Genomic DNA, 13,365 nt, shown 5'->3' with positions numbered 1-13,365 from the left:
AAGTATCTCTACTTTTTCATTTTCTCCCTGTGAAAGCCATGCAAGCTATTCATTATCCACCCCCGTTTGACAGATGATCAGGCTGTGGCTGAGAGGTTAACTAAGAACCTGCTAGTCAGTGATGGAGTGGCTCCAGGCTCCTTGTTCTTACCTTGCCTCTTCTGCAGAAGTCTTTGCAGGTAACTTTGGGGGGTCCAGAACTCACTGCTGTCCTCTGTCTCACCAGAATGGAGAGTTCACTGAGTATTGCATGAATTCAAATGGTCATCAGAAGGAGTGGGCTAAGCGCAATGCGGACTCCTATCCCAGGAACATCTGCCCAGTGGACCGCCGCCCGATGGTACAGAAGATCATGGAGACAGACCCCCTGCAGCAGGGCCAGGCTCTGGCATGTGCTTTGAAGAATAAGAAGAAGATGCAGAAGCGTACAGGTGGGGATACCTGACCATCCCCCTGTGTCTTAAAAGGGCTCACCTGGGGCCTTGATTAGGGGCTCCTAAGTGAGCACCTCCATGTATCCAGCCCTAGGCAAGGGTTAGGGCCAGGGATGGGTTAGGAGGCTCACCTATAGGCACAGTGGTTCTCAAAGTCTAGCTCAGAACTGCCAGGGGGCTTGTTAAAAAACATATTTCTGGGGACCTGTCTCCAGAGTTTCTAATTGAATAGGTTGGCCATGGGGACTGAGAATTTGTAATTCTAACTGCTTCCAAAATGCTTTTAGTACTCGTCTGGGGACCACACTTGGAGAACACTGGCCTAGTTTGTGTATCAAATAACCACCATTTATTTATCAGCTGCTTTTTATGTATTAGGAAGCTTATAGGCTATATATAATGGTTACTTTATCAATAGGCATTGCACTCAAAATCCAAAAGGCATAAAAGAATATACAATAAAATGTCTTACCAATCCCCTAGCCAGCCAGGCCTCCTCCCAGCAGCAACCAATTAATTTCTTTTAAAAAAATGTTTTATAGATTTTAGAGAAGAAAGGAGAGGGAGAAAGAGAGATAGAAACTTCAGTGATACAGAAACATCGAAGAGAGAGACATTGATTAGCTGCCTCCTGCATGCCCCCTATTGGGGATCAAGCCCATAACCCAGGCCTGTGTTCTGACGGAATTGAACTGGTGACCTCTTGGTGCATGGGTCTACGCTCAACCCCTGAGCCACACCAGCCGGGCCCAGTTAATTCCTTGTATCTCGTTCCTGAGATAGGTACACAGGCAAATATCTATATATTCTTTATTCTCTTTTTCTATACAAATACTTCATTTTCCATTTAATACATATTAGAGATTATTTCCATGTCAATTCACAAAAGAACTCCTTCATTTTAGTGGTGGTCTGTTGTGCGGCTGGCTCATTTTTGTCTTCATGCTATGCCAACCTTCACTAACCCTTTGTAATAGTCTTACCCACATTTGGTCAGTGAGGAAACTGAGCCCCAGAGACATTAAGTGACACACTCAAGGCAAGACAACTAGTATTTAATGGAGCCAAAATGAAAACCTAGGATTCATTGACCCCATAAGCTCTTTTCTTTGAACTAGACTGTGTTCCTAACTGTTCACTCTTGGCCTGGTTCCACACTGAGGCCTGGGAATCCAGAGATGGATTGCCCTGGAACTCCTGGTCTTACTGGGGAGTGAGGAGGAAACAAGAAAACAGACATTGGCAACACAGGGTGATCACTGTGAAGACACCCAGTCTCGAGGTGGTAGTGGGGTAAGGGTGGTCAGAGAAGCCTTTCCAGAGAACAATAGGGTGTGACGAGGATGGGAGGTGAGAATTCAGGCCCAGTGTACCTAGTGTCCCTTTGCTGTCCCTTTGCTGTGAGAACTTTGAGGGTGATGACCGAGTGCTAATAAGTTCAACACAGTAAAAGGAAATTGATATTTTGATACTGGGAAGGAATAAAAATTCTTAGAGTCCAGTGAGTCTGACGTTCTAAGATGGAAGATGTGTTGGAGTGATCATTTCACATGTAGACAAACGGGTCTGCCTCAGAGGTTGAGCAATGGCTGCTTGCAGCCCACCAGGTGTTTTGTGTAGTGTTAGGGGGTAAGTGAGCCAGTTTTGGAGTTTGGTGCAGACCAAGGTCAATGTAGGCTAGCTCCTGCAGGCCTCCTATTGGCAAGCCAGCCACCAAATGACTGCCTGTATTTCTCCATCTGCAGATAAACTCGCCAGTAAGCTGTCCGATTCCATGATGTCTGCCCTCGACCTCTCTGGCAACACTGATGACAGTGCTGGTGACTGATCGGCTGATCTCACCCCCTCCACTCCCCAAGTACCGGTTCCAGTGGGATGGGGGATACAGATGAAATAAAATGGTTTGCTTCTCCCTGAAGCACGCACACATGAAAAGAATCCTTCCACCATACCTCCCCCACATTGTTCCCTCCATTCTCCAGGGAAGAAAAAGGGTCCCAAGTGGCTGGAACTGACCAGCCCAATGCCCTTTATTTAATCCTCATCATATTTGACAAAAGACATAAATTATAACATCTGATGCTAACAGTTTATCCCCCACCCTATAGGTTGGGCTGCTTGAGGATAGAGGGGGACCAACCCCTCACCAAATTCTCTTGGACAGCTAAGCATGCAACTAGAGGCTAGGCTGCTGGTAGACCTGGTGGTCCCTGGAGGGTGATGATTTCTTTACCAGTCCACAACAGAGCTTGGCTGCAGGACATTTCCCACATGGGCTGCAGACCACGCATCTTTCACCCAAATACACAGATCCTCACCTGGGTTGCACTGGGAGTAGAGTGAATAGCGACGAGCCTTGTGTGTCTGGAAGGCTCTGGGGATAGGACAGGAAGGAGACAACACACAAGCCTGGCTGGTGCTGAAGTGTAAGTGCCACCTTGTTCACACAAAGGGAAAACAAGGCACCAATTGGGAGGGCAGTTAGGTGTGTTAGGGGCAAACCTCACCGTAGGGCATTTTTGGGCAGACTGAGTTGGAGGAATCCTTTGGACTGAAGCATTCTGGGTGGGCCCCGCCCTTGTATGACCATGGCTCACCCAGCACCAGCATTTGATTTTGTGATTCAAAAGGGTTCTAGTACCATTTATTCACAGGCTGCATCCTCAAGACAGGTGTCAATTGGAGGTACACCATCCAACTCCTTTTCTGGTGTCCAAAGTCATTATATCCCATTAAAATATAATAAGCCACCTCCTTTGGGGACAGACAAGGACAGAGAAGCCCAGTGTCAGGGGCCCTTGCAAAGGGACTGGGTGGATGATGGCAGCAGAAACACCATCTTTACTCCATGTGTTGGGTTAAGCACATGACTTCAGTTCCTAGCCATCTACCTGAGACTGGACACATTTGAAGGGAGTGGGCATTAGATTGCTTCAGTCTTTGCCCCTCCCCCCCACCTCAAACTTCCATACCATCTCTGGACCCAGAGCCATATCTTAGCCTTGCCTCTCATGTTGTCACCCCAAAATTTACCTCTTCAAATCCTAGTAACCATAGGAAGGATTGGCGAGCCCTTGGCTGCAGGCTGATTAATAGGGAAGCGCGGGCCGCTCCCAAGTCCTGGAGCAGCCAGGGCAGAGAATTATGTACTGCTTGAGCACAAACCCCCAAACCCTGGAAACCTGTTCACCTCCATCAGCCTTCAGTACCACTCTGCCAGGAAGGGATTAGTCTCCCCATGTAGGAAAAATAAACAGTCTCATGTAGTTGTCAGGACACCCATGACATTAAGTGGTAGTGCCATTGGAACCCAGGTGTGATAACCTGCAGCAGGCCACGTTCTCTACATTGTTCTGCCTCCTCAGCATCCATTAAGCACCTGCTGTGTGCCAGCCTTTGATATCAACCCTTTAAATATATTCTATCTTTTTTGGTTTTTAAAAAATAGGGCCCTTCTATTGTTTCACTGAGTCTTGGATGAGGTACAGCTTATTTCAAACTGTAATCTCCTGGTAGATGTATGTTACAATGAAAAATTGGGGTGTCAGGACAGCTAAGGCCATTTTACAACTATATGGCATTTCATAATTTAGCATTTAAAATATTTTCTAGTACTCCTAGGAGATGCTGGTTACTAAGTACTAGAAATAGGCGGTATCTTGACTAAGAAACAGCATGGGAACAGAAATTGGCCAAAATCAGACAGAAGAACTATAGTCATTGTCGAGGTAAGAATATGGGACTCCTGATTCTCTACAGCATATCAAGTTTTTTTAAAAAAAAACATTTCTTGAGTCCCCCCTTTACCTTTAGAATATATATAATTTACATTCAATAAGTGAATTGCCAGTATAAAAATAGTCACGGGGATGTAAAGTACAGCACAGGGAATAGAGTCAATAATATTGTGATAACTTTTGTATGGTGTCAGATGGGTATGAGGCTTATAAGGGTAATCACTTCATAAGTTATATAAATGTCTAATCGTGGTGTTATACACCTGAAACTAATCTAGTATTGTATGTCAACTGTAATAGAAAAATAAAATTTAAAAATATTTAGAAGTTTACTCTTTATAACTTCTGTGAGTTTGAACAATATACACAGTAGTGAACTAGCATCACAATTGAGATACGCAATAGTTAACATCACCCCCAACATTTTCAGGCCCCTTTGTAGTCAACCCCCACTCTCACCCTCAGATCCTGGGAACCACTGATTGTTTTCTGTCCCTATAGTTTTGCTTTAGCATGAATGTCACGCAAAAAGAATCATACGGCATGTAGGCTGATTTTATCTATAGGTTTTACATTTTAAAAAATTTTACATAGAATAAAATTCGCTCTGGTGTACAGGTCTATAGGTTTTGACAAATGCATATAATTATAGAACCAACACAAGGTATAGAACAGTTCCCTTACCCTCTGATCACCACCAAATTCATTCCTGCTGCTTTATAGTAAAAGCCTCCCTACCCCTGACTCCTGGCAGCCCTGATTTGTTCTTTGTCCTTATAGTTTTGTCTTGTGGAGAATGTCATGTAAGTGGAATTTTACAGTCTATAGCCTTCTGATACTGACTTTTTTCACTAAGGTTCATCCACGTTTCTGAGTTGTACTTTATTGTATGGATGTAACACTATTTGTATATCCATTTCTCAGTGGAAGTCACATTGGATTGCTTCCAGTTTTGAATGATTACAAATAAAGCTGCTACAAACATCTGCATGCGAATCTTTTGTGTTTTCATTTCTCTAGAGTTAATACATGCAGTTGGATTGCTGGGCTATATGGTAAGTATATGTTTAACATTCTCAGAAACTGCTAACCTGTTTCTTAAAGGAGCTCTACCATTTGGCATTCCCATCAGTATGTGAACATTCCACTTGCTCCCCATCTTTTGCAGCTCTTGGCATCGTCAGGTTTTTGACATGAGCTATTCTTAGTAGGATGCAATGTTATCTCATTGTGTGTTTTAAAATTCTCACCCAAGGATATTTAAAAAAATATTTTTATTGATTTCAGGAAAGGAGAGAGAGAGAGGAACATCAATGATGAGAAAGAATCACTGTTAGGTTGCCTCCTGCACACCCCACACAGGGGATCGAGCCTGCAACCCTGGCATGTACCCTGACCGGGAATTGAACCGTGACCTCCTGGTTCATAGGTTGGTGCTCAACAACAGCGCCATGCTGACCAGGCACCCAAGGATATTTTTTTCCATTGATTTTTAGATAGAGTGGAAGGGATGGGAGGGGGGGGGGAGGGGAGGAGAGAGAGAGAGAGAGAGAGAGAGAGAGAGAGAGAGAGAGAGAGAAAGAAACATCAATGTGAGAGAGACACATCAATTGGTTGCCTTCCACTCACTTCCAGACCAGGGCTGGAGATGGAATCAATGAGCCAGGGCTCATTGTTTTGATTTGCATTTCCCTTCTGACTAACGATTTGAGCATATTTTTCATGTGCTTATTTGTCACCTGTATATCTTCTTTGAGTAATGTCTTCTTAAAAAAACCTTTATTGAGATTATTACAGATGTCCCTCTTCCCCCCCCCCCCCATTTTCCCCCTTTACCCAGTTCCCGCCCCACCCCACCCTAGGCCTTCGCCACCCTATTGTCTGTATCCATAGGTAATGCATATATGCATATAAGATCTTTGTTTAATCTCTTCTTGGCCCCCCATCCCCCTTCCCTCTGAGAATCATCAGTCTGTTCCATTTCCATGCCTCTGATGCTATTTTATTCACCAGTTTATTCTGTTCATTAGATTTCTTATTCATTTAACTCAATTGTTGATAGGTATGTATTTGTTGCCCTGTTGTTTATATTTTTTTCTTTTTCTTCTTCCTCTTTTTTTTTTTTTAAAATATATTTTATTGAGTTTTTACAGAGAGGAAAGGAGAGAGATGGAGAGTTAGAAACATCGATGAGAGAGAAACATCGACCAGCTGCCTCCTGCACACTCCCCACTGGGGATGTGCCCGCAACCAAGGTACATGCCCTTGACCGGAATCGAACCTAGGACCTTTCAGTCCGCAGGCCGACGCTCTATCCACTGAGCCAAACCGGTTTCGGCTTCTTCTTCCTCTTAATGAATACCCTTCAACATTTTATATAATACTGGTTTGGTATTATATTAAAGCTTCTTTAGCTTGTTCTTATCTGTGAAGCTCTTTATCTGACCTTCAATTCTAAATGATACCTTTGCTGGGTAGAGTAATCTCGGTTGTAGGTCGTTGCTATTCATCACTTTGAATATTTCTTGCCACTCCCTTCTGGCCTGCATAGTTTCTGTTGAGAAATCATCTGACAGTCATATAGGCATTCCCTTGTAGGTAACTCGCTGCTTTTCTCTTGCTGTTCTTAAGATTCTCTCTTTGTCTTTAGCCCTTGGCATTTTAATTATGGTGTGTCTTGGTGTGGTTCTCTTTGGGATCCTGATGTTTGATGTTCTCTGCACTTCCTGGACTTGTAAGTCTATTCTTTCACCAGGTATGGGAAGTTTTCTGTCATTATTTCTTCAAATAGGTTTTCAATATCTTGCTCTATCTCTTCTGGCACCCCCATAATGTTAATGTTGGTACACTTGAAATTGTTCCAGAGGCTCCTTACATTATCTTCATATTTTTTTATTGTTTTTTTCTTTTTGCTCTTCTGTTTGGGTGTTTTTTGCTTCCTCATAGTTCAAATCATTGATTTCTCAGAATCCTCTACTCTACTTTGAATCCCTGTATATTATTCTTTATTTTGGTCAGTGTATGCTTAATTTCTGACTGGGCCTTTTCCATCTTTTTGGAGATTTCTAGAAGATTCTTGAGTAACCTTATAACTGTGGTTTTGAACTCTATATCCAGTAGTTTCCTTTCTTCCATTTCTTTCATTTGTGACCTGTTTCTTTGTCTCCACATTTTGGCTGCTTCCCTGTGTTTGTTTCTATGTATTGGGTAGAGCTGCTATGTCTCCTTGAGTTGGTAGAGTGGCCTTGTGTAGTAGGTGTTTTAGAGGTTCCAATGGCCCAACCTCCCCAGTCACCTGAGCTGGGAGCTCTAGGTGCACCCCTTTATGGGCTGTAAGCATAGTCTTGTAGTTGAGACTTGATTGCTGTTGGTGTCAGTGGGAGGAATTGACCCCCCACCAGGCCAATTAGCTGTGAGGACTAGCTGTGACTACAGTGGGAGAGCTGCTATGCAGGAGACACTCCTATGGAGCAGGACTTGCTTCAGTGGGGCTTTGGTGCCCACTGAGTCTGCCCCTTGAGTGTGTTGCTTATGGATGTGTAGAGTTGTAATCTGGTATGGTCTGACACTTACCACTGGGAACACTGGCTCTTGGGACTCCAGGGAGGTGCAAAGTCAGCCACTGCCTGGGGCCACCCAGCAGGAGCTATAGAGAGATCTGCAGATTCCTCCTCTTCGTATCACGTTTGGAAGTGCCCAGATGAGGCCCATCTCTGAAGCAAGGCAGGCTGGTGCAGGTGCCAGGTGTTGAGCCTTTTATTGATAGGCTTGGGGCCTCCTGACCCAGCTGCACCTTGTTTGAGAGATTTTAGCTTGTGCGAGGTCAGGCCATAATAGTTAACAGCTTCGGTGGGGTTGTAAATTGGATGAGCTTGGGTCTTAGGGAATCACCAGGGTGGAGCAAACAGAAATGGCTGCCAGTCAGCTCTGCGACTGGGGAGATCCCAGCATAGGAACAATGATCCCTGCAAGCACCTTTATCTGGAAGAAATCCACCCCATGCATTCCTGCCCTGATGCCAGAAAATCTAGTTCCTCCTTGCCCTGGTGTCTGTATTCCACAGAGCCTCACCCTGATGCTGGAGCTCAGAGGGAGCGGGACCTTGTAAGTTCAGTTTTTTGCTGGCCTTTTAAGAGGAACAGCTGGGTTTCCAGCAGCTTCTGTGTCACTCAGCCCCAATCCGCACTGGTTTTTACAGCCTGTTGTTCTTACTGCCTGTAGAGACTTCTTTTCCCAGTTCTGGGACCCTGGGCTGGGCTTCCAGTGTGGGGCTGGGACCCCTTGCTCCTCCAGACGGCCTCCACAGAGACTATCTCCTTCCTGATTAAAAAAGCGGCCCACGTGGGTGCCAGACCAGCCTGTTCAGTGCGCCTCTGCACCTCCTACCAGTCTCAGTGTGCTTTCTTCTTTATTTCTCTAGTTTCAGGGCTTCCATTCAGCCAGGATTCCAGTGGTTCTGAATGATGATTATTCTGTATTTTAGTTGTAATTTTTATGTGGTTGTGGGAGGCAGTGAGTACAGGCTTTTACCTATGCCGCCATCTTCAAATCTCAAGTAATGTATTTTTGCCCATTTTTAAGTTGGGTTGTTTAATTTTTGTTGTTTAGTTGAAGTTCTTCATATATTCTGCATATTAACCCTTTATTAGATACATGATCTGCAAACATTTCCTCCGACTTGTGGGTTGCTTTTTCATTCTGTTGATTTTGTCCTTTAATGAATAATTTTTGATTTTGATGTAGTCCAGTTTTTTTCTTTTGTTACCTGTACTTTTACTGTCATATCCAAGAAATCATTGCCAAATTCAATGTCATGAAGCTTTCCCCCTGTTTTTTTTTTTTTTTCCTCCTAAGAGTTTTATACATAGTTTTAGCTCTTACATTTAGGTCTGTGATCTATTTTGGATTAATTTTTATATGTGGTGTAAGGTGAGGGTTCAGCTTCATTCTTTTGCATACGGATATCCAGTTTTCACAACACTATTTGTTGATCTAATAGTGTCTTCTGAAGAGAAATTTTTTAAAATTTTGATAAAATTTAACTTATTTTATTCTTTTATGAATCATGCTTTTGGTGTCCTATCTATTGAATCTTAGTTATCATAAGATTACAAAGGTTTTCTAGTTTCCTTTTATGAGGTTTTTATACTTTTAGGCTTTACATTTAGGTCTTTGGGTTAATTTTTGTATATTGCACAAGGTATGGATCAGTGTTTTTTTTTGTTTTGTTTTGTTTTGTTTTTAGCATTTAGTTACTCAGTTGTTCAAGTAGTATGAGTTGAGAAGGCTGCTCTTTCTCTATTACATTGCCTTTGTGCTTTTGTAAAAAATCAGTTGTCAATGTATGTGTGAGTTTATTTCTGGAATCTTTGTTCTGTCCCATTGATGTATTTGTCTGTCTTTATGCCAATACCACAATGTTTTATTTTATTTCGATTACAGTTTACATGCAATATTATTTTGTACTACTTTCAGGTATACAATATAGTGGTTAGACAATCATACTTTACAAAGTGTTCCCCCCAATATTTCCAGTACTGGCCTGGCACAATATATAGTTATTATAGTATTATTAACTATATTCCCTATGCTATACTTTATGTCCCCATGACTGTATTCCACAATGTTTTGATTATTGTAACTTCATAATTTTTGAAACCAGATAGTCTTAGCCCTTCAATTTTCTTCTTTTTCAGAGTTGTTTCACCTCTTTGGGGGGGTCTTTTGCATTTCCACGTGAATTTCAGAGTCAGCTTGTCTATTTCCACGAAGGAGCTTATTGGTATTTTGACTAAGATTGCATTGAATTTATAGATCAGTGCATGGGGAGAATTGACATTTTAACAATATTGAGTCATTGACTCATGAACAAGATATATTTCTTCATTTATTTAGGCCTTCTTTAATTTTCTTAGCAATATTTTGTAAAGGTCTTTCACATTTTTCATATTTATCTCTAAATATTTTATATTTTGAATGCTATTATAAATGATATTTTAAAATATATTTTATTGATTTTCCACAGAGAGGAAGGGAGAGAGAGAGAGTCAGAAACATCGATGAGAGAGAAACATCGATCAGCTGCCTCCTGCACATCCCCCACTGGGGACGTGCCCGCAACCCAGGTACATGCCCTTGACCGGAATCGAACCTGGGACCTTTCAGTCCGCAGGCCGACGCTCTATCCACTGAGCCAAACCGGTTTCGGCAAAAAACTTTCAACGTCTATCCTGGCCAGTATGGCTCAGTTGGTTGAATGTTGTCCCATGCACCAAAAGGTCGCTGGTTTGATTCCTGGTTAGGGCACATGCCCAGATTACAAGTTTGGTCTCTGGGGTCGGGGTGCATATAGGAAGCAACTGATCAATGTTTTTCTTTCTCCCTCTACGTTCCACTCTCTCTAAAATAGATAAAAACATTTAAAAATTTCAATTTCTGATCATTCACTGCTAGTGTATAAAAATACAATTGATTTCTGTATATGGATATTATATCCTGAAACTTTGATAAATTTATTTCTATTAGCTTTTTTTGTAGTTTTAATTGAACTTTCTACATAGATAATCATGTCATTCCACTCTCCTGGCTTGTAGGGTTTTTACTGAAACATCTGATGATAATCATGATATTTTCTTTGTACTTTGCTGTCTTAGTCCCCCTCCCCCCAATGACTTGAGAATTCTTGTTTATCATGAAATCTCATAATTTTAATATGTGTCTTGGAGAAGGTCTTTTTGCCTTGAGATAATTAGGTGTTCTGTTAGCTTCTTACATTTGAACGTCCAGCTCCTTCCCTAGGTTTGGGAAGTTCTCATCAATTATTTGTATGAATAGACTCTCTGTTCCTTTCTCCCTCTTTTCTCCTTCTGGGATACTCATTATTCTTGTATTGCTCTTTGTAATGGGGTTGATAGTTCCCATAGCGTTCTTTCATTTAAAAAAGTTCTTAGCACGCTCTCTTCTTCTATTTGAATAATTCTAGGTTTCTATCTTTGAGCTTGCTAATTCTCTCTTCTCTATTTTCAATGCTCTACAGTGTATTCTTTATCTTATTTGTTGAATTCTTCAGCTCCAGAATTTATGTTTGGTTCCTTTTTTAAAATAGTTTCCATCTGTTTTGTAAAGTATTCCTTTTGTTCATTAATTTTATTCCTGAGCTCATTGAACTGTCTTTCTGAGTTTTCTTATATCTCATTGAATTTCTTCATAACTCAAATTTTGAATTCACTGTTACTTAAATCACAGTCTTTCATGACTCTGAGTTTGGTTTCTGGAGATTTTTCCTTTCTGAGTTATCATGTTACCTTGGTTATGCATGGTAACTGATGGATTGTTTTTTTGCCTGTGCATTTGAGGTACTGAATTCTTTTATTGTTTAGATGCAGTTTTGCTCTTATATCAGTGGGTTGATAAGATGTGGCCTTCTTTTGTTTTCCAGTAGATGGTGCTATAGTACAAGATTTTGTCTTACTCTGGTCACACCCCTAGGGTCATGGTGGTAGGGCTGTTGCTTTGGTTTTTGAAATTGCTGCATACCCTGGGGTGGGTGTCCTTGTTGTGTCTGGGTTGCCTTGATCTTGGGTCACCACCACCATGATAGGGGGATATGGCGTGTGGGGAAGTCAGGTTTGTGAGCCTGTAACACTGCCTCCTTGTTACTAATGGCTTGCTGGTACTGTTATGCTGTTTGATGCAGCTATGCTGCTGCTACAGGTTTCTGCTGCAATGTAGGTGGGGGAAGGGAGCCAGCTTCTCAGGCATAGAGGCTGATTTTGCCCTTCTTACCTTCCACCAAGCTAGACTGTTAAGGCAACAACCTAACGCCTCCAATTGCTACCTTGTTAGCTTGGGCTGCTCCAGATGCCGAAAAGCGTCTGGACATCAACCCTTTCCTTCCCCCCACCCTGCTGCTTCTACTCATTCAGATATCCCTATCTTCAAATGTACCAATGCATGTATCTCTCATGCATGTTTATGTTTTGAACAGAGAAACCTTTGTTGGATTATCTTTGTTCAATTTGTAAATTTAAAAGGAGATGCAAAGAGAGGTCTTCCTATCAACCATGATGCTGATGTCACCTAAATTTTATTTTTAAAATTAGGTTATCAGATATACAAATCCTCAGTGAAATATTAGCAAATCAAATCCAACAATGTATAAAAAGAATTATATACCATGACTAAGTGGGAATTATCTCAATCATGAAAGCTGTTTCAACATTTGAAAATCAATAAATGGCCGAAACCGGTTTGGCTCAGTGGATAGAGCGTCGGCCTGCGGACTGAAAGGTCCCAGGTTTGATTCCGGTCAAGGGCATGTACCTGGGTTGCGGGCACATCCCCGGTGGGGGATGTGCAGGAGGCGGCTGGTCGATGTTTCTCTCTCATCGATGTTTCTGACTCTCTATCTCTCTCCCTTCCTCTCTGTAAAAAATCAATAAAAACATATTTTAAAAAAATAAATGAAACCCATTACTTCAACTACCTAAAAAAGAAATATCATCTGATCATATCAAAAGGTGCAGAAAAAGCATTTGACAAAATTCATAACTGATTCATGACAAACACTCAGTAAACCAGGAATACAGGGGGTCTTTCTCAACTTGATAAAGACTCTCTATGAAAAATTTACAGCTAGTTAATGCAGAGAATCTTTAAGCTTTCCCATTAAGATCAGCTACAAGGCAAGGTTTTCTCTTTTACCACTCCATTTAAACATAATACTGAAAGTCCTTACTAATACAATAAGAAAAAAAAGGAAAAAACGTATACAGATTGGGAAGGATAAAATAAAACTCAGATGACATGATTACCTATGCAGAAAATCTGAAAGAATTAACAAAAAACCTGAAACTAATAAGTGATTATTGCAAGGTTGCAGGATACAATCCTAATACAAAAATTCAATACAATATTATTTACATTGTTACCCCCCCAAAGTAAATATTTAGGTATAATTCTAACAAAATGTGTATAAGATCTCTGATGAAAACAATAAAACTCTGATGAATGAAATCAAAGAAGAGCAAAATCAATGGAGAGATAGTTCATATTCATGGATAGAAAGACTCCATAGTTTCAAGATGTTCCAAAATGATCTATAGATTCAATGGAATCCCAGCAAGTTACTTTGTGGATATCAACAAAGTAATTCAGAAGTTGATATGAGGAGCCAAGACATTGAAGGAGAAGAC

The 13,365-nt window shown here is 41.4% G+C and overlaps 1 protein-coding gene across 1 annotated transcript in view; it reads left to right on the top strand.

Annotated features, from left to right (window-relative positions):
* GNL3L (G protein nucleolar 3 like) overlaps window positions 1-5,159 on the top strand; it is a 43,332-nt gene extending 38,173 nt beyond the window's left edge. Inside the window, exons 15-16 of the mRNA XM_081081374.1 lie at window positions 227-431; window positions 2,180-5,159. Of these exons, the coding sequence (XP_080937500.1) occupies window positions 227-431; window positions 2,180-2,262 (288 nt within the window). The 3' untranslated portion in view covers window positions 2,263-5,159. The remainder of the gene's footprint in view (window positions 1-226; window positions 432-2,179) is intronic.
* The last annotated feature ends 8,206 nt before the right edge of the window (window positions 5,160-13,365 follow it).

This window comes from Myotis nattereri, assembly GCF_964212035.1.
Source record: "Myotis nattereri genome assembly, chromosome: X".
Lineage (NCBI taxonomy): Eukaryota > Metazoa > Chordata > Mammalia > Chiroptera > Vespertilionidae > Myotis > Myotis nattereri.
This window is presented reverse-complemented; position numbering and strand designations above follow the sequence as displayed.